The sequence below is a fragment of the Onychostruthus taczanowskii genome, unplaced genomic scaffold (assembly GCF_017590055.1).
Source record: "Onychostruthus taczanowskii isolate IOZ18803 unplaced genomic scaffold, ASM1759005v1 scaffold156, whole genome shotgun sequence".
Lineage (NCBI taxonomy): Eukaryota > Metazoa > Chordata > Aves > Passeriformes > Passeridae > Onychostruthus > Onychostruthus taczanowskii.
The window spans coordinates 698283-722027 of NW_024498751.1; the positions used below are offsets into that span (position 1 = coordinate 698283).

A 23745-nucleotide genomic window follows, 5' to 3' on the forward strand; every position below is an offset into this window, starting at 1 on the left:
AGACCAGCACGGTACACTCCCAGTAGCAAGTACATTAACTAATGAAAACTTCCAAATGCTAGTAGGAAAGACTGTCCCAGCTGCATGCAAAATAGAGTTATCCTACGTCTTCATACTCCTGCTATGAAGACGGCAATACTTTATCTTCTACTTGTTTAATTATCACTGTTTCTAACTGGCCAGCCAGGGCTTTGTGCAAAGTATCATCCAAAGACAGAACAGGAGGATTTAGCAGCACTGCTGAACCTCAGGCAGATGGTGTCAGGCATCCATCCTCATCTTCCTTGACTGCTCCACACCTATTACTTCTGTTGATGACAATCCCACTCAAGACAGATGACAAAGCCTCTGTAATTGCACAAAGTGGTTTCAAATCTTGTCTTCAGGGATGTATTGGAAAATAGTAGCAGTAGGAAAATACACATCCACCTCCCAACACTTTTCTTGCCAAGTTCAGAAGGGAGCGGCTCTTTTCACAACATTTCACTTAAGTATTCACTTAAGTGCAGCCACCAAGAGCACCTGGTAAGAGAGCAAAAGCTTAATGCCACGGACCCAGAGGTGACAAACAGCTTTGCTATCCCTCCCTCCCCTCACAGTCATAACTTCACAGCTAAGATGGGTTGAGGTTTGCATGAAATCAGCTCACAGAGAAGTCAATATCAGAGCAGAGCTGGGCAAAGCACAGGTGATGCTGAAGGGCAAAGAGAAGCACTTTGAAGAGTTTACAGATAGTTTTCTCAGTAAGACTGGGGAAAATCCCATAAAATTACTGGAAACAGTCCTCTGTGTAAAGGGATATTTTTAATCAATTTTTCAAACTTAGTCTTTAGTTTTCAGACTGCCTCTCACCTAACACTACTATATTCTGCTGCATGTTCCCTTGTTATTTGAAGGGAATGATGAAACCACTGTCCTTTAGGTTGACAGAGTGTCCAAATTTAACTCCTCAGCAGCCACAGCACACTGCAAATACATCCTCATATTGTTGATCTTGGATCTCATTTTCAAACTCCCTCTGAAAATTCTAGGATGAGGTCAGTGGCTGAACAATCTTTGTGAAGCACAGTGGAGCTGTTATAAAAAATATTATGTCATAGCCAAAGCATTTTTGCATGGGAAATGGAAAACTATTAAAAACAAACCACCAAAGCTCATTGTATCAATCTTCCCTTTATTAATGCAAGCACACATTAGCACAAACATCTTCAAGAGAAATTGTATAGACTTCCAGGTCAAAAAGCCAAGTACCTGCTCTTGGGGAAGAGGAAGGATCTATGACTGCTGTCAGTCATGGTAGACATTCACCACTCGTAAAATTGCATCCTCTCCACATTGAAAAGTATCACAAATTAATAAACAAAAAAATTATTAATATGAATGTTAAACTCTTAATAAAATTCATATAGTTCAAGCAAGAAGAGCACAGGAGAAAAGGGAAAAAGATAAGAAAAAATTTACTTTTGCTCCAAAACAGAGAAATCTCAGCACACCAAAGCAGCAAAGTGGTAAGAATTACTTACTCTTAATGAGACAAGAGTTTGCAACAGAGAGGACAACTGTGTGTGCTGGTTTTAGCTGAAGTAATTTTCTTCACAGTGGCCAGTATGGGGCAGTGTTTTGGATTTGTGCTGAACACAGGGTTGATAATACAGAGATGTTTTAGTTATTGCTGAGCAAGGCTTACGCAGAGCCAAGCCTTTTTCTGCTTTTGGTACTGCCACACTGGCAAGGAAGTTAGGGGTGCATGGAAGGTGGGAGAAGAGACACAGCTGGGACAAGTGACCCAGGCTGACAAAAGGAATATTCCAGACCATATAACATCATGCTGTATATGTAAGTGGGGGAAGAAGGAGGAAGTGGGCTATGTTTGGACTGGTATTTCTCTTCCCAAGTAACTGCTCTGTGTGATGGGGCTCTGCTCTCCTGGGAGTGGCTGAACACCTGCCTGCTCTTGGGGAATGGTGAATTAATTCCTTGTTTTGGTTTACTTGTGGGAGTGGCCTTCACTTTCTCCATGAAATTGTCTTTATCTCATGGGCTTTCTCACTTCTACCTTTCCTGTTCCCTGCCTGATCCCGCTGTGGGGGGAGTGAGCGAGGGGCCAGATGGGGCTTGGCTGCTGCCTGGGGTTAAACTGAGAGACTGCGACATTAATGAATTTCAGCAAAGTGGTGAGCCGCAGCTTTGCAGGCACCACTGACCAGCACCAGAACAATGCAGCATAAGAAAAGGGCATACAGAATAAAACAAAATCCTAACAAAATGCACAATTGTGAACCAGAGAGAGGTGTGAACTGTCATCATATTTCCTTTTCAAGCAAGGCCAATACTTTCTGTTTTTAGAAGGGGAGATGCCTTGCCCTCTGACAATTTTTGCTATGCTAAGAATAAAATGAATGGAAGACAAAGAGCCTAGAGGAAAGAAGGGTAAGATTTTCCACGAATAAGCAGCAAAATCCCCTGTCACCTTGTCTTTGACAATGTTGCACACTAACTACTGATGTTAATTCAGTAACTTGGAAAAAGCCCTGGACAAAACCTGAATTAATATGGACAGGGAGTTAGTAAAGGCTGTTCAACCATGTGCTTTGCTTTTTCTAAAGCTCTGAGGTACTGGAAACTGGCCTCAAATCTGACCTTTTCTTTTTTTTCTTTTTTTTTTTTTTTTTTTTTTTTTTTCTAAAAAGATCTAGTTTCAGTGCTGAAAGTAGCTAAAAAGAACAGAGCTTTCTGCTACTTCTTATCAAACAGTATGGTCACGTGCCACAGTTCCCTCACCTCCCAATTAAAAATCAGTATTTGTGACCCAGCATCTCTGAACAGGCAAAATAAAAAAAAAAAAAGGACAATAACAATTTCTGGATTCTTAATTCTTGTGCCCTTCTTCACATCTTATCATGTCATATAGAAGCCAGTCTTTAAAAAATGTTATATGTAGCACATATACATTGGTGCAATAATAATTGTCTACTAGGACTTAAAGAGAAAAGGCAAGTTTTGTGTTATGTCCTCTTCCCTCAGAGTACTGTGGGGTCCAAAAGCCTACCTATCTCAAAAATCTCCCTCCACAAAATCTCCCTCCACACCTTAAACCAGCAGATGGTTCCTTAGGATATAAAACCACATTCTCCTCCCCTTGTAGCAAAACATTAATTTTATCACTGCAAATTCAGAAGATTCCTGCTACTGACACAAAAGGCAATGGCGGGTTCCATCAATGCAATTATCTCCTATCTTGCAGTTGCCACAGACAGAAATGGTAGTGGGGGTGTTTTTCAGTTTGGTTTTTGCTTTGTTTGGTTTTTTTTTAATACCTTTTCACACTTGGTGCAGGAAGCAGATTGCATTCTTTGCCCTCAATTTTTACTGCTTGTGCAACGTGCATTTCATCTGTGGATAGGTATTAGTTCTGCCAGGGCTGAGAGACAGGCTTAAGGCTGGGAACAGAGTTCCATCCTGGCACAGACATGAGTTTATCAAAGGATCTCCACTAGCACATGGCACCAGATAACACTGATGATAAAACACATATTATGCTGCAGAAACATGATTAGAAACCCTTATCTGTTGCAATTCGATAGCAACGATTTTCTTTTCCATGCCCTGTGGGCATTAGCTACACTTTCCACAAGCAGAAATGAAAGACATAGTGAAGATTGCCCCCTTTCCTCCAGACCCAGTTAATCTAGGCTAATCCACTTCTGTGAAGCAATACTATCAAATTTCTTCTGACATTATTTAAATTTACTAAGAGCTTCCAAGATGCTACACTTTGTCACGAAACTGCAAACATTTTCAAATATATTGCAAGTGATTGTGAAGAGAATAAGGATATTTGGTGAGAACCTGCACTGTGGTCATGCAGAATATGACAGCTTGAAAAGTAATCTAATGTGTTTTAAAGGTGAAAACAGGGTTTCTGTGAAGAAAGTGCTTTATTATATTCCTACTATCCAACATCCCCCTGCTCCATGAAACAAAAGAGATAGGCAAAAATAGGTGTCCTAAGGGATAAAGTTGGAAATAAAACAAAGGTAAGAATAAAATACACAAAGTGGAAATGAGACAAGTCCAAGGAAGGAAGACAGAGGAGCCACAATAAAGGGAAGAGCAGGGGGAGAATCAGAAAGTCCCCTTTCTAAGATTGTTAAAAAGAAGACAGAGCAATTAAACAAAAACAAAAAAAGAAAGCGCACAATGTTTAAAGCAGAGGGGGAAATAGAACAAGAAAGAATACTTTAATTTTTCTTCTTTGTTAATTGGATTCACCACTGTGAAACTTTCCTAAACTATTAAAAAAAGAGGATGTATCTCCCAAATAAGACTGGGCCAATATAGCAACGAAAAATCACCTGTAAATTATTAACTAACACGCTTAGCAATTGTCTTTTCAAGATTCACAGCTCCTTTTATTTGTGAGTATTTTGGGCAAGTAAACTTCCCTCACTACAGTAGTACCAAGAAATCAGTGAGATCTTGCCAAATTTCCCCTCCCTTATAGAAACACCTTTAAAATGTTACTTTTATTCACAAGTTCCTATGTTCTTCTTACCAGTTACATGGCTGAAAGTCATAATCCTTTGATTTGTAATGTCATAACGTTTCCCAAGCAAAGTAAGTAGTATGACAAGAGCTGATGTTTTCAGGCTGGGAAAAAGTATCACGAAAACATCAGCCTTTAAGAAACAATAGTCCTGTTTTCATGACAGCCTCTATTATGTGGACAGAAAAAGAAGGTAACTGAAACAGCAGCTGCATTGTTCACAACAAGGAGAAGGGATTGTCCAAAGTAAAGTGTTTGATTGTTCCCATGAGGGTTTGGTGACACTGCAGTGTGTTCTTCATATTACTGAAACATGAGAAATTATTTGGTAGTGGTTGAAGGCTTTTTGTATACCCACCAGTATGACAAAACTATACAGTATGGTCGAGAGAAAACTATTTTACTCTAAAGAACAGCAAACCACGATTAGGCAGGATACCTTCAAATGTCACTGGAGAGTGCAGAGAATCCTTCCAAATTTATGAATCTGACAAGTTGTGTACATATTCACTTCATGCAGCATCAATTTCTAAACATGTTCCAAATTTTCAGTACTTAATCACACCAAGCCTAGTCCTGAAGTCCTTCGTTGCAACAGAAGGCAACACAAGTGATTCCACTGCTATCCAAAGGCATTTTTTCATGAAGAAAAGGACCTCTCATAAACAACAGCCTGAAGTCATAAGCAAACAACAGAGCTGGGAAAACTACCCCTATATAATCAATGTTAAATTAAACCACAAAATATTCCATACATACAGGAACAACAGAGAAAGAGAGCTACAAATCTGCAAGGATACACAGTCCTTTTGATGTGCTCTGAGACCATGTTTAAGACCATCAGCAGTGTGAAACACTGTCCTTTTAGTGTGCTGTGGCATTCAGAGCATTCATACCCAGCTCTGCTCCCAAAACCATTTCTAAAATTTAGTATTTTATAAAGGAGACCTGAGGCATGTGGTATGTAAGGTAACAGTGAATAATAAGGAAAGACAGTAATTTCTAAGACTGTTCATGTAAACCAGAAGGTGATGTGGTGGCATTTAATCCTGACCTGTCCTCTTATGGTATGGGACCCTCAGAACATCTTATGTCTTGCCTAAAGGGGCAGGATCTCAGTGAAGATGACATCCTCAAATGCATTAAAAGCACTGTCTGCATGAGAAATGCTTGTTTGTGATAGAGAATACGTGCATGCCCTAGCAGTCTGAGCAACCAGGCTACAGCCACATTTGTTCTGAACTAGGCAAATAACATTTGATTGAAACTTCTAAAAAAAAAAAACCATACATGAGATCAGGTAAAACAAACCTTGGGCTCGATTCCTGCTGCTTCAATAAATGCAAGGTGCCTTCATCACACCAACTATCTTAACATCTCAGTGAACAAGGAGCCATGCAGATGGGCACAAGTTACATCAGAGTAAGACTCCATGACATTTTCCCTACTTTGTATCCATGAATAAAAATAAAGGCACCTTTAATTGTTGAACAGAAAATGAACCCAAGACAAACAGCAAAACAAAGTCAGTTAAAGAAAGGTTTTGCATACATTTGCAAAGTTCTCTGGTGCTCTATCATTCAACAATGACAGTCACTGCAGTATTGCCTCTTGTCATATTTATGCATTTTCCCTTTCTTGCAGGATAGCACAGAAAACAGCTCAATAAAAAAACCTTAGTGTAATTGTCATCAGTTATTCTTGAACAATATTATTCCTCAAAAATAATTTCATTATTCCTATCTGGGAATTAGGAAAAGCCCCTTAAAAGCCCTGGTTTTGTGATGAATGGAAGTCACAGCATAATCTTTAGAGGTTTGGAGAACAGTACAACCACATTAAATTCCCTCAGCTCAAGAAATGTCATCTTTACATCAGCTGGTACAAAAAATTCATTTCCAGCCTGAGGCAGCAACGATAAGGGATTTAGAAGTCATCACCATGTGGGCCAAGAGATATAAAGGAATGCATCACCACATATAAAGTGTCTGCTTCTCAGAATTTTGGAGCTAATGTTCTCACAGCTGTGTATGACTTAGACCAGCTGGGAAGAAGAAAGGAACTAAATTAGTCACTAGAAGGATCTAGTATTTTGTCTAACCTGCATTTTAACACTCTAGCGGCAGAACTGTTGCTAAGCAAAATAAGATCAGATCATTATCCAGCAAGGGATGGGGCTGCGAAGTCTCTTGGAAGCACAGTAGAAAACACACAGTCCTGGGGGCAGGCAGGCAGGCAAAGATGACATTTCATTCCTATCTGTGCAATGCTAAGATACTACTAGCAGCTGGAACAGCCCTCAGCACAACTGAGGGGGGTCATGGGTTACAAAAAATTACCACAGACCATCTGGCACTCCCAAGCATGCCTGTTCTGCTCCACAGACAAGAGGGAAAACCTTATGGAAGGACTTACTCAGTAGCCTTAGCACAGTAGTTTCCCTACAGCAGACATGAGAGTTTCTGTAACCTGACACACAGGCACTAACAACTCAAGATGAAATCTTTAATGGCTTTACAGCACTCTCGACTAGGATCAGTTTGTGACTCTCACCCATTTACATGACTAAAGCTCACTTATGGCAGAACTTGGTGGTTTTTAAAAGAGTTGGATGGCTGAAGTACACTTTATTAATGGTAATGATAGAAAGTGCTAGCAAAGCCTTCGCTTGGTGTAGAAATAAGTGAAATTAAAAACCCCCACTTTCTGTGGCAGAACAAGGGTCCCGTGAGAAGATGCTCATCTGAATTTCAATGAGCTAGAGCAATTACTGTAAACTTCTCTTGTACAATTCCTCCTAGATGGCTCAAGTGATGAGCTGAAGTTGTCAACACAAAACTTCTTGTACTTCAGATATTCACAAAGACAAAGGTCTCTGCTGAACTCGCTTTTATTATCCTAACTCTCACCACTTTTGCGCATCTCCTGTTTCCTAACAGAAGGTAAGCAATGGTATTTACAGTCTCAAGAGAGCAGCCAATGATTTAATGTATAAACTTGAAGAACGGCTTGATGTATGCCATGGTGACTAGGAAAGAGACAGCCAGCAGCATTATCAAACATGCTATTTGTTCATTCTTTTATTTGGGGATACTCTCTTCAATGACTGTCAGTCCACTGTCAGAATACAACCTATATTTTAAATCAGGAAGAAACAATGTCAAGTAATCTGTATACTTAGTGGGTGCTTTGCCTTCCTTGGTGTGAAATTGTCAGCTACTGAACGTATTTCCATTTTTTGTCAATGCATGTTTTCCCATTTTTTCTTTAGATACAAGGCTATCAAAAGAGTAGCATTCCTACTGTAACATATTCTATTAAGCTACCCAACAATGGATGCATCTTTTAGGTCGCAGTGAAAAGTATTGCATTTGTTTTAAAAACCAACCAACCAACAAAAAAAAAAAAAAAAAAAAAAAAAGAAAAACAAAAAAAAAAAAAAAAAAAAAAAAAGAAAAACAAAAAAAAAAAAAAAAAAAAAAAAAGAAAAACAAAAAAAAAAAAAAAAAAAAAAAAACCAAAAAAAAAAAAAAAACAAAAAAAAAACAAAAAACAAACCCACCTCCCCAACAAGTATTCCAGCAAATAAGCTAGGTTCCCCTCTCCTCTCTCCATTAAAAAAAAAAAAAAAAAAAAAAAAAAAAAGGACAAGAGGAATATATTCCAAACTTTTCTTAAGAAAATAAAAGGGAAAGGGGGGAGGGAAATTAACTGACAAAATTGTTTTTTTGAAACTTGAATCTTCATTAAAGCTGTTTTGTTATGAGATTTCTTCATTAACTTCCTTTTCCATTATAAAGTGGTCGAACATGACATGTCTAAGAGTTCTGCTTTACTTTGACGCTGTATCTTAAATTGAAGGGTTCTCAATCTAGGCTGTTTTTATTCGAAATATTACCTGGCAAAATTATAGGTTTCATCTGGAGAAAAGCTTTAGAGGCTTATTTGAATTCATGCTACCCAGACTTGATCCTCTTTTGGTTTCAAGAGCCTCCCCAAAAGTGCATCCATGAGCCAGATGCAAATTCTATCTCTGTCTAAAATGTAATCTTAAAACTTACTCTTTAAACTTTCCTTAGAGACTCTTTCTTTAGCTTATGATATATACAAATGAGTAATATGAGCATCTATACGAAAACCAAAAAAAGACAAACTCTCTCAAGTTACTGCTCTAAGCAGGGGCAGGGTTTGGAGAAGCCTCCTGGGCTCTTGCTTGCTTTTCTATTTTATTGCTCAAGCTGTAAAGCAGGTGTAGCTAACTACTTAAAGAAACTAAAAAAAAACCTATAAAAAAAACCAAATATCTATAATGACCCAAAATAAAAATAGCATAAAAATAAAATATTTTTCAAGACATAGTGTCTTGGAAGCTTCTTTCTCATAAAAGCATTAAAGATTTTCTCTTTCCATTAGTATTCAAACAAATTCTTAGCTCTTAATTACTTGAACTATTTTTAGACTAATACCATTTGCACATCTTGGAAAACAAGTTCAGGACTGAATCTTCACCATCTGGGACCTGCAAATTCTATGTGATAAACCTCTGGAAGGAGAAACAAACATACAGCTTCTCTAAGTATTTAACACTTAAAGAGAAATTTACATCCTTTCGGGAGCCTGATATGTCAATTAAATCCATACACTCTAGAAGCATCAAAACATGTCGTTATACGTTATTTTTTAATAAAGAGTACGGTTTTCAAAAAGACAGCACACAAAGTTCTTATGACTTGTCTTAAACTTATAGACTGAAGTATATAAATAATAAAATATTATTATGGCATAAATATGTTAAGAGAGGGTTAAGCAGCACACAGAAACAAAGTTTGATCTTCAGGTCTGCTTCCAATCATTTTTCATGTAGATCGGCATGTCTTTTAAATTTATGAGTTGATAAAATAAATATTTCTATATTCAAAAGTATGAGTGAGCAAAACTAAATACACAGAACCCTCTCTTTATCAATACAAAAAAAAAAATAGCAAGGGTAACAATTTATTAACTACATCTGCTCAGTAATGGAAATGGAACTGTTGCTTATTTGGTGGATTACATTTTATTAAGACACAAACTGCAATTACAACCCATGAAAGCCTTTTTCAATAAAAATATATTCACTCAGGGCAAAGTTCACTCACTAGAAGATTCCATTACAACAACACTGTAATATTTGCTAACCATATTTCAAGGAGAATCCTAAAGTCAGAGGGGTCACCTAGAACCCTCTTCACACAGCAAGAGAAGGAAGTAGAAACATTAGCATTTGCTTCAAAAACCAAAGGCATAAAAATCTGTAAATTCTGCTTTAGGATTCAGTTCTTAAAATATCTCTATTGTTGTCTTGGTTTGTATTTGCTCTCTGCAGTACCCCAAACTGGCATTTTTTCAAAACTGTTATATGGACTGTCATTACTTGCTAAAGATGCCCAGAACTCTGCTATGGGATTCTCTGGCCCTGCTCAGTATTGGCTTTTGCACAGGAGCGGAAGGGTGATTTTTCACCCAGCTGTCATATCCCCAATAATTCAGGCTGGACCACTGCTGCTCAAGAGCAGCCCTTTGCACTGGAGAATACAGTGATTCTTTCTTTCACCTGCACCCATTGCCAGGCTGCTGAATGCAGCCATGAACAGAGCTTTTAACACAAACAGTATTTCCTACTTTGAACTATTTTTGGTATTATTCTAATGCCAGTTCCTTAACAATTTTATGCATATCAATGCTGTGTGCACAAGCATTTTTAAGATTTCAAAGGTTTTCATGATACCATTCTTACCTATGTAGTTTATCCACCAGAATCTCCATGTACTTCTCAGCATTTTCTTTTATACTGGTCACTGCAAAATAAAGGCCAAAATTAGTTAATGATATAACTGTACAGTTCTATGTGGATTTTCCTTTTTTAAACCAACTCATCTCTTACCCACATACTTTACACATGTCAGCTAGGAATAAGAATTTCATTAATCTTTTTCACATTCAAATTGCAGTGTGGGTGTTTTCTCCCTTTTTTCTTGAAAGTCTTTTGTATCTATATTATAATAATAGATCAATAACAAATGCATTAACCTCTTGGTTGGGCCAGAAAATGTTGAGACTAACAAACACACAGTATGTAGAAGCTTCTTCTTGACAAAATAAAAAACAGACAATGACGGCTAACAGAAATCATCCCCACAAAAAAAATATTACCCATGCAGTACCCATTACTCCTCTTTATCTTTAGAAGTAAGCCAGCCTAACAAAAGCATCAGTCCATGCACAACAGTCCTTCAAATTGCTATCAGTCTTGTATCAAACTTCTCTGATAAAACCAAAACAGTATAGAATGAAAAGAAATACCACTCAAGATTGTTATGAAATTTACGTTGAGGTTTTTTGTGGTTTGGTGTCTGGGGGAACAGTTGTGTGTGTGTTTGTTTGTTTTTAAAGTTCAGACCTAGACATTCTCTGAGTCCCTACAACTTCTTCATCCAGAAGGCATTCCAAAAGACGGTTTATCATAACACACAGCAACAAAGCTGTTCTTTTGAATGACCATTGCTACTTCATCAATGGTAGAAAGCAAACCTCTTCCAGGAAAATAGAGGCTTTTAGATAATAACCATTTCCATACTATGACAACTTTTCTTCCCCCCTCCCTAACAGCTGCTTGCAAAGTCCAAGTCCAGTAGGACTGTAAATCACTTGGTCACTTTTAAGGTCTTAATTCATTGTACATCAAATATATATTTTATATGAAGAGGCATCCTACAGAGCATCATTGTTTTTATGGGAAAAACATGCTACATGGGTTAGATACCCTGTGAGTTTACCCACTCATCTCCCCCACCTTCTTACAATACAACAGCTCCAAGCACAGCTTACACACAAGTGCTTTCCCCTTCTGTGTTTGTTGGGTTTTTTTCCCTCACAAACTCGAATGTCACCCACTAAAGCCTGGCCTGAAAACTCGGCATTAGCCAAATCAGCTGTGCTAAAGTTCACACACAGTGGAGTTCACTGAGGTAATACCATTAGCAGCAAGCATCAGGGTCAGTGTAACATTGACTGTGTGCAGAAGGCAGTGTTCACCAGGTTACACAGCAGTCACACATCACTGAAGCTGTCTGCAATGCAATGGCAAGTATAGAACACATTTTGCAAGGCTGATTTACTTTTTCATTGTTTGATTTGTTTTGCTTGATATACAAATTTATTAGATCAGCAAACAAACAAACCAACCAAACAACAAAAAACCTGAAACAATCAAAAAACCCAAACCCACCACAGCCCCAATAGTCTGGAAGCAGGATTCTGCAATATTGTATTGTACATACATGACTGCATTCGTTTATACATTCACAGGCCCCATTACTCATTAGAAGAGTGCTGATGGATGTTATGCAAAAGGGTTTATAAGGATTTCTGCAATGGCACTGGAGACTAAATAACTTTCCCTGGCTTGTAGCAGTTCTGTAACAACTATAGTGCTTAGTAAAAGCTCACCGTTTCCTTACCATGCTTTTATTCCTACACTTCCTGTAGAACTGTGGAAAGCCTGCAAGATGGCAAGTCTTTCTTTAATGACACACTACAGCTTTATAAAAATGGCCACCACTTCTTGCAAACTCCCTATCCATCAATTCCCAAATGTGCTGACCTGAGGCCCAGTGCACGCTTTGTTAGCAAATAGCTTCAAGGTGTTCGGGCGCTGTACTTCCCTTCTCTTGCCATTGTCACAGTGTCCTTCAACAGGAGCTGTTACAACTCAGGGGCTTATTCTTTTGGATAATAAAGTCAGCAGATATTATTAATTTTTGGAGAGGGATGAGAAGCGGTGGAGAATCTGTTTCACACTCACTTTGTTTCTAACCAATATAGTGACTTCTTACGTTACATGAAAGATAAACCTTGCTTTCAATTTCTCCTGCTGCGCTTGTCACTTTTTAATTGGGTTTGATCTGATAGAGTAATTCACACTTTCACAGTTCAGTCCTGCCCCTACATGCAATTTTACAGTGCCCTTGAAGCACACAGCTTAATATATCAGCATTATTCAATGACAAAAAGTAATGGGCAAGAATACACCACTAGTCAAAAGTAGGTCAGCAAAAAGCTAACACTCATTTGGAAATCACCTCACATCACTAAACCCTACTCTCTCCTGTCAAACATTTTAACTACATTAAAAGAAATGCAAACTTTGCTGCTGAAAGAGAAAGCTCCCCAGACTAGCTTTGTCTCCTTGCCTTCTTCTCCATGTAATTGGAAAAGCTGTGACCTGGAGATTTTGCTGGAAGGAAAACATATCTTAAAAATCTGATTAAGGTTACTTCCCTTGCAACAAACTGCAGACAGCACTGCAACAAATACTTTCAGCCTTTTAGATCATTCACTGAAATAGAAGACAAGCAACAGATTAGCAGATTTTTTGTTCTAATTTAATGAATCTATTCACCATCACTTCAAAGCAAAAAAATGCAAACAGGAAACTGTATGTGCTTTCAATCTGGCCAAGAAAGTACTAGATGACAGAGAAAGAAAAGAAATAATAATTTATGAGATTCTTCTTTGCGTGCCAAATGGTTTATTTTTACATTTAAGTGAATGGGGTTGCCTTTTTTCATCAGTTCTCTGGGATTTACATGCTTGGCTTATACTGGCCTTGAGGGAAATTATTAAAATAAAGAAGTATAAATTCTCTATTAAAATAAAGAAGTATAAATACTCACAGAAGATCAGAACACCTGGTTATTTGCTAAGACTAAAATTAAACTTCTCTTGTGAAGTCTTAATTGAAGAAAGTGAGTCAGCATTTATTTCCCTTATTTTATCTTAATTTTTCCTTTCTTCTTACTACAGCAAAGTCCAGTCTTGGAATAAGTTCTGGTCAGACAGGACTGAGAAGCAGCAGTGAGCTCCTATGGTGGCCTTTTAATTGCTACAGAATGCAAATCTGCCATTTTAGAAGCTGCATAGATATCATTCAATAATTAACCCACATAGCATTCCTTTAAAATATCATTACATGTCATTTCTCATCTGAAAAGAGCCCCAGTGGGGTAATGCTATTTCTATTACTTACAGAGAATATTCAAGCCCGCACATGAAAGCGTATCATTACTATTATTCTTTGGTCCTCAAAATTGAACTTAAAAAGACCTATGGACTATGAGATTTGGATTCTATGAACACTATTTTCTAAAACTTTATAAAACCTGAGTATTTGACTGGAGATACCTCAAACCCAGTGTTCATATGGATGCTCCAGATGTAAATGGTTGGCAACTCAGAAGAATAAATCTTTAAAATCGCGTAAGGGTCTTAAAAAATAGTAGTCAATATCACAGTAGTTTTCACAGATCAGTCGTTCTTTACCAGACAAGTCATTCACTGAGTCCAAGACATACAAAGTCTGAAGTAAAGTTTTTTCCTTCCATCCTTCCATCCTAGAAGATATTCTTTCTTTTTTTTTTTCTTTTTCTTGTTCTTTTTTTTATGGATAGACAGTGTGGATGAATAATGACACACAGTTTTACACAAAATTAAAGGTTGGAGGAGATGCAATAGCTCCTACATCAACACCCAACATAAAAAGAACTCCCAGACATTGCCTGCCTGCATGACAAGCCTGATACCTACAAAATTAGCCTTTCCAGTCCACAAGCATAATGTTCCTTCTCAAATATTATATCAGATAGAGTAAAACTCCCACTGGCTTCAATGACATTTTTGCCCGACTTAAGGATCTAGGAATAAAAATTTTAAAAACTGCATAGACACACATTATTGATCTGAGGACAGAATTAGGTGTGAACAAGGCTGACATGTTGCTTCTCCTGTCACTATACTTTTTTTTTAATGTAAAAATTGTTATTAATACAAAGACAAAATGAAAGCAGAAAATTATTCTATGCAAATCATCCTGATCTTTCCTGTGATGAAAGATGTACTACACTAATGTGTGAAGTTGGGGTCTGAAAAACTGAAGAATGGCTTTGATATATTTAAAGGTTCACTTGAAAAGAGTGACACTTGAGATGACATCTTAGCTGCCCATCTACATGTCAAGATGATTTATCAAGTCCCAGTAACAAGATTTTGGATTACAGAATGGTAAGGAATTTTGCATCCTGCAGACAGACAGGAAAAAACCCCAAAGAACAAGCTCTGTGAAGAACAATGGCCACTCTCCTATGCATTGTTCTCAAGGATCTCAAGTAGAATGAACAGAAAAGGTCAGGATTAAAGGCACAAAAATAAGTGGTTCATTTAAAAAGTGTAAATACTTTAAAAAGGCAAATGAAATTCTATGCTGGTTCCCTGTTATCCAGTAATGAAGTAAATACTGAGATATGTAGTTATTACCTGTCTTTTCCAGTAATTGTGGTTTGTTCTAAGAAATGTGCTAATCCTCTGAATAACATTGCAGAACAGCACAAAACAACTGAGGAAACTACTGCCACCAGAGATGAGGTGACCAAAATCTGGGAGCCTAAATGAACTGGCTATTCTGCAATTAGAAACACTACATAAAGGTGAACTGGAAACACAAACATCTGTACTGAACATCTAAGAAATGAAAGCCACAACCCAATCTTACTTGATGGAGTTGAAAATATTCTCTGCCTAGTTGGAGATGATTCCATAACTCAATCACAAGGTTTTTCCCTCCTTCTGTAAGCAGCTGGTGTGGAGAATAGGATACTGTCCTTCCACAGAAATGGAAAGCTGTGCTTTGCAGTGTCATAGCCCCGGCAGGCACTCAGAAGCAGCAGTTCTGTTGAGACTGAGATCCGTGAATGCAGCAGGGCTGTACCAAGCAGGGCTGCTAGACAGTCTCAGTCCCTCTGGACTGGAAAGAGTCAGCAACAACCGCTGGGTGATTCAGCAATGTTGATCTTATCATAACCCCATCCCACAGGAGAAGAGGGGGCTTTCAGGGATCCACTGTCAAATGACACTCCACTGCTTTCAGAGCTCTCAGAGGGACCGAGTCCATGTCAAGATTTTCATCAGCATCACTTTCCTCTCCAGCAACAGTCAGTCAACTGCTCTGATACCACAGGGCAGCACTTCTGACATACAGAAGCAAACAACCAAAGGTTCCATCTGGAGCATCACTGTCTTAAAATACTTTGCTCACTCTCACATTTAAAATTTTGTAGGGTATCTGCACTTTATACCCTCTAACTCTGGAAAAATATGGGAAGCAATAAAAAGCTATGACAAGTAATAGAGAAATACAAAACTGGCAGAACACAGGGCAGCATAGCATTTCGGCCCTAATACTGCCCTAAAACAGGAAAAGACTGAAACAGTGTGAACAACTTGCCTTCCTCAGGAAGTTCCCCTTGGAGTTGTGGATACAGAGTGTCTACTGTTCAACTTCTCCCTAGCACTTTGGTACATCCTGAACAGGAGGAAGCCTAGTCTAACCTCCAGACATGCTGGGAATGGGTGGATACGTCAAGTCCAGAAGAAACAGCTTCCTCTCTTTAGGAGATCACATAAAGGCGAAGTTTGGTCAAGTTTTTCCAGGTCAATTGGAAAGATGGTAGTATTTTACACATAGCAGAAGTAGTCAAAGAAAATGCTCCTTCTGCTTGTGTCAAAGTTCTCAGCATATTTAGAGATGGCTTAATTTGTAGACCTTGGTGCAACAATGATTTTGAGCATGCAATAAGGCAAGTGGCACCTTGGCTTTGATGCAAAAAATTACAGCTAAACACAGATCACACAGAAGATACTGATTTTAACAGAGAAGCCACATTCTGCTCTCAAGTTAGATGTCAGGGCAGATGTAAGTTATGGAAAATCTCAGAATGAACAGAAGTTTAACAAAGAAATAAAAACCAGAAAATAGATCTTACAAAGAGAAATGACAGGAGATGCCAGCAGCTCTGCCTATAACAACTGACAATTCTGTCTTTGAGCAAGACATAAAAAGTTTGCAGAGGTGACAAGGAGCAGGGGAAAACCACCCTGCATAAAAATGAACATTTGAGAAACAGACATTCCCAGAATCTGTCTCCTGAACCTTCATTGTTGCATGCAGTACTTTTCATCCAAAAAGACAGGTGACCCTTCAAGTTCTGTGATGATTAAATTGCCTACATTCAAGAGAATTACCATACTTTCACATGGTTTCTTTCAAAAAGTTTCTTTCAAATTTCTGCAAAATCTGTCAAACCTGATGCAGGGATTCCTTCCATGCTACATGTGGGAGACAGCAGGCAGAAGGAGGCAAATTACTTGCAGTAAATAATTTACCTTAAAAAAAAAAAAAAAAACTAGCTGAAATTTTACACATTGTTTTATTACACAGTATCAAAGCAAGCATACTGATTTTAAACTGAAGGGGCAGTAGGCCCAGCAGTCACCAGAGCTCATAACAACGTGAAAAAGATTGGCCTTGATACTTTAAGAGACTATATAAATAGTAGGGAGAGTCACAAAGCAAATAGCACCAGACCACCCACCTGTGCAGCCCCAGGTCTGGAAGCAGCTTCCTGGCCTTCCAATTTCTCCCCTGCATGTACCACCTCTGTAGTAACCACAGGCTAGGTGCACATCTCCTATCACAAGTTTGGTTACTTTTCCACAAATGATTGGAGTGCACTAAGTGGATTTTTAAATTGGCTACAGAAAACCAGGGAGAAAACCATTCCTACTTCATGTGTTTGGTACTGGATGACAACATTCTCACTTCAGGGAAATCTGAGCTCAAACCAAACTCTCTTTTACACTACTAACATAAATAAGCCAACTTGCCCCAGAAAGCCTTTCTTCATTGCAGACAGGTTTAACTTTATTTAAAATTAGAGAGGACATGGATTCATGCACAATTTCTAGCTCCAGAGTGACTGTATAGTAGCACTTCTGGAAGAATGCTGGAGATCTTCACTGATAACATCATCAGGGGATGAAGTCTCCTGAATTCTCCTATGGGAAAGTGAAGGTTGAGCTTTCCTCTCCCCTTCCATCACATGGATAGGACAATTGTGTTTTCCTTGCTTCTCTGCAGCTGCCAGAATCATTGTTTACACTTTGTTACACAACTTATTAACCTATTGAAAGTATTACCTCTTTTCCAAAACCCATGAGAAAAGTTTCTTTTCACTTTCTATTCTTATTTCTCTTGCATTCTTTACTAAGCAACTGGAGAGGAATGAAGGGGAAGGCAGAGGTATCAGAGAGCAATTTGCTTACATTTTCTCCTACCTGGTTCTCCTCTCTGCCTGTTTGCCACCTATTACTTCAATCCTCTGCTGATCATCTGTTCAGCCTCCTTGCTCCAACAACAAAAAAAAAATTTCCCTTTTTCCTTTCTCCTCACAAAGCAAAGCCTGAGCATCAAGGAGAGCCATGTGTCCAGCTTGTCCTCTGTAGATTGTCAGCAGTCACAAGACATTATCTGGAAATCATTACTCACCGGAACAAGGCAACCAGACTCAACATGTGCAAAGGCACCAGAAGAGTTCAAACTCGTTACTTGAATTGCCATAAGTTTTTCCTGGAAGTAAGATTTATTTTAACACTGTTAGATAAGATAAAAAGACCCAGAATGAGTCCTTTATACAGATATCCAAGACAAACAACAGAGAACAATTAAGGCTTTGTGCACAGACTAAGCTCCATGACAATTACTGACAACACCTAATGCCTATGTTATGAAAGGCAGGTCAAACATTTTTGTCTGACAGACAAACTATAAAACAAGTGAAATCACAATTCAATTTTTGGCTTAAGAGGATACTTTACAGCTAATATGGATGATCCACAGACCATGGGACATGTCACAGCCATTCAACAACATCAAGGCTTCTAAAAGACACAGAAGCTGGTTTCAGGCGGCTGTTCTGCTGAACTTCCACGTGTGCAGTCTTACACCTAGTGCTTTAGTACCTAAATTGCAACTAAAAAATTATATTAAATTACTAACCCACTTTGGCTTTTTAATTTAAGGTCACAAAGGAAAGATGACCAAAGATTTTTCTCACTCTAACCTCTCCAGAAATTTTTTTCTAAAAGGATTCTGCAAAATTTCATGCTAGTCTTAATGCTGCTGATTATTCTTTTCCTATCTCAACATGCTTGCTAGTCAGGCCATACAAATTAGCAAGAACCCAGGCACCTACAGAGAGAGACAACCCTAAGTCAGAGGATAAAATATATTTTTTTACTTCAACAAATACAATTAATTATTGCAGAAACTGTCTTCAAAACTTCTTTATAGAAGAAAACCACATCATTGCAAAACAGAAAAAAAAATTAGAAAAATTGAATTTGCCGCCAAATGCTGCTATATAATCTGGTTATTAAAAGAGATTAAAGGGAGAGCAGCATACAAGCATAAGAGCTTTGAAAAGCAACAAAAAAAAGGGGGAAAAATGTTTAAAAAGCCAGTGCTATCACTGACAAAGGAAAATCACAAACACCTTCATAGCAGAACAAATTGCTACTAAGACATTAGTCCTCCAGATAATTTTAGAGACAGCAAAGTGGAGCTTAAAGGTATATACTGAAGGTTAGAAGTAGTACAAATTCCAACAGTGATGAGATAGAATATTCAGAATTCCAAACTATTTTTTAACAACCTTGAAATGACATCAAATAAAGCAGGGACTTCCTGTACCAAGGCTTACAAATGATACCTGCAAATAGCACTAGCTTACATTTTTGTGCTGCTGTTCCCTCCAAGGATCTAGAACAGGTCTTGAAACTTCAGAGAAGCAGCAATTTCTTTTTTAGAAAATAGCTAACAATGAGACCATGATACAGAGAAGCAGTGTCCCACATACACGGAACTTTTCAGAAACTCTTTGTAAACTATTTGACCACTGTTGGCTGTACCAGTCACCCTTTCTGCAATGCAATTACGGGGCTTCCAAACAAGAAAAAAATGCTCAGCAGAGAGGTTGAGCAGAGCCTGTTCTGCAGTCATTTCAGAGACAAGAGAGCTTTAATATGTCACTTTCCTTAATCCCTAATAATCTTTGCCCTAGCTGCTTCCTCCTGACATTATGCAACCTGCACGTAAGGGCATATGAGTTTCATTAAACGCACAAGTAATATTTGGCTATGCCTGACATATCAATGTAAACATGATGCTTTTGACCATGAACATGCAGTGATGCCTTAAAAGCCTCTCTGCTCCTTACACACAAAGCTGGGGCAGAGATTTACACAATGTAAGTGGGAGAATTACAGCAGCTGAGCAAAACAGATGTACCTACAAGAACGTACATGCGCTAAGTGCTTCTACTAATCCTGAGCACCCAAAAGGGCAGAGTCACAGACACAAGGGCACACTGTTGAGTGGACAGATGTTTTTCTGAACTGCTTTCAAGACAGGATCATTAATTTAATTGGCTGACTTCAAAATGTTGTTTACACTGTAAATTCTTTGCTAGTTTTCTTATTAACTTCCTAGTGCAAAACTCTACTGCAGTAGAGCTCTTGAAAACAACAGCTTTAATATCTCTAAGCTAAGGTAGTCACAAACGAAGGCATAAGATTTCACATAGGGTGATAAAGTGCACTTTATAAATTAGTTGAACACACCACTTTACACTGCATAGTAAAAAAGGGATTCCAGTGACATTCCAATGGAAGACAAACACCAACATATTTCAGATTACCATGTAATCTTCACTGATGCTACCCTCTCTTTCTTATCTTTTTTTCCTCAATACCCTCTTTGGTCACCAGAACCAGGCATAAATGTACATCTTCCCCTTATATGGATAAACTATAAAATATTTGAGCTCCCTGTAGCCTTTTGTTTTTGTTTTTTTAAGAGAGAATTCATATTTAGCTTAGAAAGATGATAAAAAACCAGCCTTATTACTATTCAAAATCTCTTTCTAGATTGAAGCAGACAGTTTCAGCATCAATAGAAAATATTTAGTTTGAATTAAACCCTAAGACCTCTGTTTCTGTAATGTCCATAAAGGAAAGAAATTAAAGGTCTTGCCCTTCATATTGAGTCTCTGCATTGCTATATTGTAAGTAGGATGAGTGAACTCATTCTTCAAAGCAGCAGAATGCTCTAATGCAGTGGTCCTTTAAAAAAAATTCCCTGAAAATAGAAATTTCTGTTGAAACTGACACTCTGTCTTGACTTTTGACTATGAGTTTCTTTCTCATACATTTTATTTGCCATATGACCCAAGCTGTCTCCCTCCCTGACTTCTAAGTCTATGCTGTTTCTGTCATTTTCTCCTCCATTCTTCTTTTTGGTTTCTACTCTGCCTTTCAAACTCCTCTTTTTCAGATTTTGTCAACTTTGCTCTTTCACTTAAGCTGTAAATCATTCAATGCCTCAGGGAATTTTACTTCTGGTTTTGCTCTCTGTACCAAACTTGCAGTGTTTAAGCCACTTCTAGAAAAGAAAACTTTTAAGTACAAGTAGTAGTAAGGATTCCTGAGACAGCAGTTGGTGGGCACTTTACTGGTCATTCTGGTGATGTTGAAACAACCTCCCAATAGCTGATGTAGACTCTTCTATAATAGCTTAATTGAACAATTTGTAATAGCAAAAGTTCTTTAGGTATGATTTCACATGCTTAGATGATGTAATCTTCATGACCTAAATTATTTTTTTCCTTGAAAAGGAAAATTTTAATTTCCTAAGTTTTGAAGACATGGGGCAGAAGTCCAACTCTGGCAAAAATCAAGGTCCCTATCTTCAGAACATCCCACAACCTGCAGCAAGAACAGCATTATGAGGCTATTCCAAAATGTCCAACGTTATGATTAGAATTATGCTCCTCTCTTAACCTCACTAAGGTGCAAGTGCAGCAGTAACTTCTTCTGGACACTCTCAGGACAAACTAATCAGCTCTACAGACAACACCCACCCATTTCTCACCACTCCTTCATGGAAAAGGTGGACAGGCAGATTGAATTGTCTGCTGGCTGGACCACAACAAATCTGGGCTGTGACACCAAATGAATGAAATTTTCTATGAGTCTCACAGCTGAAAATAGAGAAGACGATTCAGGTTTCCTGCTCAGATATCCAGACTAATTATTGGACAGTTAAGAGCTTAAGAGAGACAGTCTGCCCAGAAACCACTGGAGAAAAAGAGAAGTGGAGGGAGTCAGGGAAAAAAAGTCATGATGAAGAGCAGGTTGAAAGGTGCTGCTGAAGGACTGAGCCCAAGGGAAAGTCCATTGGTCTGCAGCAGATGAGCAGATTACAGCCAACTTCCTAGGGCACTCTGTTCAAGTGTGAGTAGAGCCAAGTGGAACAGTTCACCACACTGGAGAATAATTTTCAGTTGAGCTGCTGCCTCCTTGCCTGGCTGACTGACTAATATGTCAGTTGAACAATTAGATTGGTTTTTCCATCATCTTCCCTCAAAATTCAATTTTAAAAGTAGGGACAAACTGCCCACCATCTAATAGAAGTGGACTTGTACCAGCCTGCATGTTTAGGCAAAGTTGAGGAACATTTAACATTTTCCCAACTTTAAGGTCCCCATAGATTTTGCTGCTAACACCAGGTCAAGTTGTAGAAATGAGAAATGCTCACACAGCAAATGCTTCCACAGTGTTGGATTGCAAGAGGCTTTTTCAAAGCGCTGTTTGTGCATTTTAGCCGTGAAACTTCCAGGGATATCAGCAGGAGTCATACAGCTAAATCCCCAAGCAACACTTTTGGAAGATGACTTATATTTAAAGCAGGATTAAAAGAAAATACTTCTTAAGCCATTTTCCATGTAACATTATCAGTCTAAAATTTGGAGAAATACAGAATCATTTGGGGGAAATACATTATTCACTGGGTATCAATTTTTCCATCCAATTAGGCTTGGCAGCTACGCTGAGTATTTAGCACACACCCTTGCCTTCCCCTTCCTTTCCACAGAGTGTATATATTAAACACAAATTAAGACTTCTGGGTTTTCAACTTTGTTGATTTTACATTCCTTCTGGGATTTAAAGTACTACTTTGTTTAATTATTTTTCCTCTACTCATCCACACTATTGAATGACAGTAATAATGAACTCAGAATCATTGTACAAATCCCAGTAGGAACCATTCACAGTTTGCTAATAGGACATTATATTTGCATTACCAAGTTCAGTTCAAAGCACGTTGTGTAAATTAGCTCTGAGGGTTACTACCATGAATCTAAAACCAGAACATCAGGTCAATTAGCACAGCTACAAAGTACAGTATTTTGGGTGAAAACAGAAGGTGTATGATTAAAATTCTAGGAAATCCTCTTTTGAGCTAAGTGCCTTTGAAAAGATGTCTGGATTCACTTCTGGGAGAAACCAGAATACCTCAGCTCACAGCAGTGTAGCCTGATGCCAGTGACTCTGATGCCTGATAAGTTCTATTGACCTGTTCTAAAGAGGGGGCAAAATTAACTCCCAGGAGGTGTGGAAATCCTCAGAACCCCGCAGAGACACTTCCTTTCCCATCCAAATTAAAAGAACAGGTGAGTATGAGGAAGATGTGGAGGATGTGTGAATTTAACATAGAATATATTACTTACATAAAAATGCAACTAACGCACAAAAGATACTCGGTTTCCTCCACGAAAACAAACCCAGCATGTACCAACCCACAGCCAGAGACTAAAAAATCACAGTTTAATAATGAAAGGAGACCCACAACACATTAAGGCAAGGCATTCCCAGCAACAACTTGTAGGACTATTTACTTTTAGGGCAGACAAACATACATGTATGCACACACAGACAAATATGGAAGCAGTTAATTAACTTAATGAACTTTAGAGCCCACATGTTTGGACAAACTGCTGGAACAGAAACATGCAGATATGACAGGAAAAGAGGTATCCTAATGAAGCTATACCTCATGAGCCAGATGAAGCCAGTAGGTGCCACCTAAAAAATGAATGGAAGGGCCAATGGATATTATTATAGTCAAGTCTGTTAACTGGTCTAGATCCTACAGTCAGTTCAGCTCAGTCTTATCAAGCCATCAAATCAGCACAGTATATACCTCTGCCTGATAATACCTCTGCCTGGCTAAAGATGATCTTAAGATTCATTCCTTGAAACATTTTGTGGTTAAGCTTCCAAAATTTTAGTGTAACTGCCTTGAAAGGCTGCTTATTCTGTAAATGCTAAAACAAAATACATTATTATTCTGTTATTTCAAGTATCTTTCTTGAAGAAAGATACTTGAAATAACAGTTAGGCAACTTCAAAATTATTTTACCTTCAAATAA

At 38.2% G+C, this 23745-nt stretch overlaps 1 protein-coding gene across 2 annotated transcripts in view; it reads right to left on the bottom strand.

Annotated features, from left to right (window-relative positions):
• Positions 1-23745, bottom strand: part of DISC1 (DISC1 scaffold protein) — a 132650-nt gene that overhangs the window by 33249 nt on the left and 75656 nt on the right. For both annotated transcript variants that reach the window (XM_041399144.1, XM_041399143.1), the window contains exon 7: positions 10323-10383. In XM_041399144.1, coding sequence (XP_041255078.1) covers positions 10323-10383 — 61 coding nt within the window. The remainder of the gene's footprint in view (positions 1-10322; positions 10384-23745) is intronic.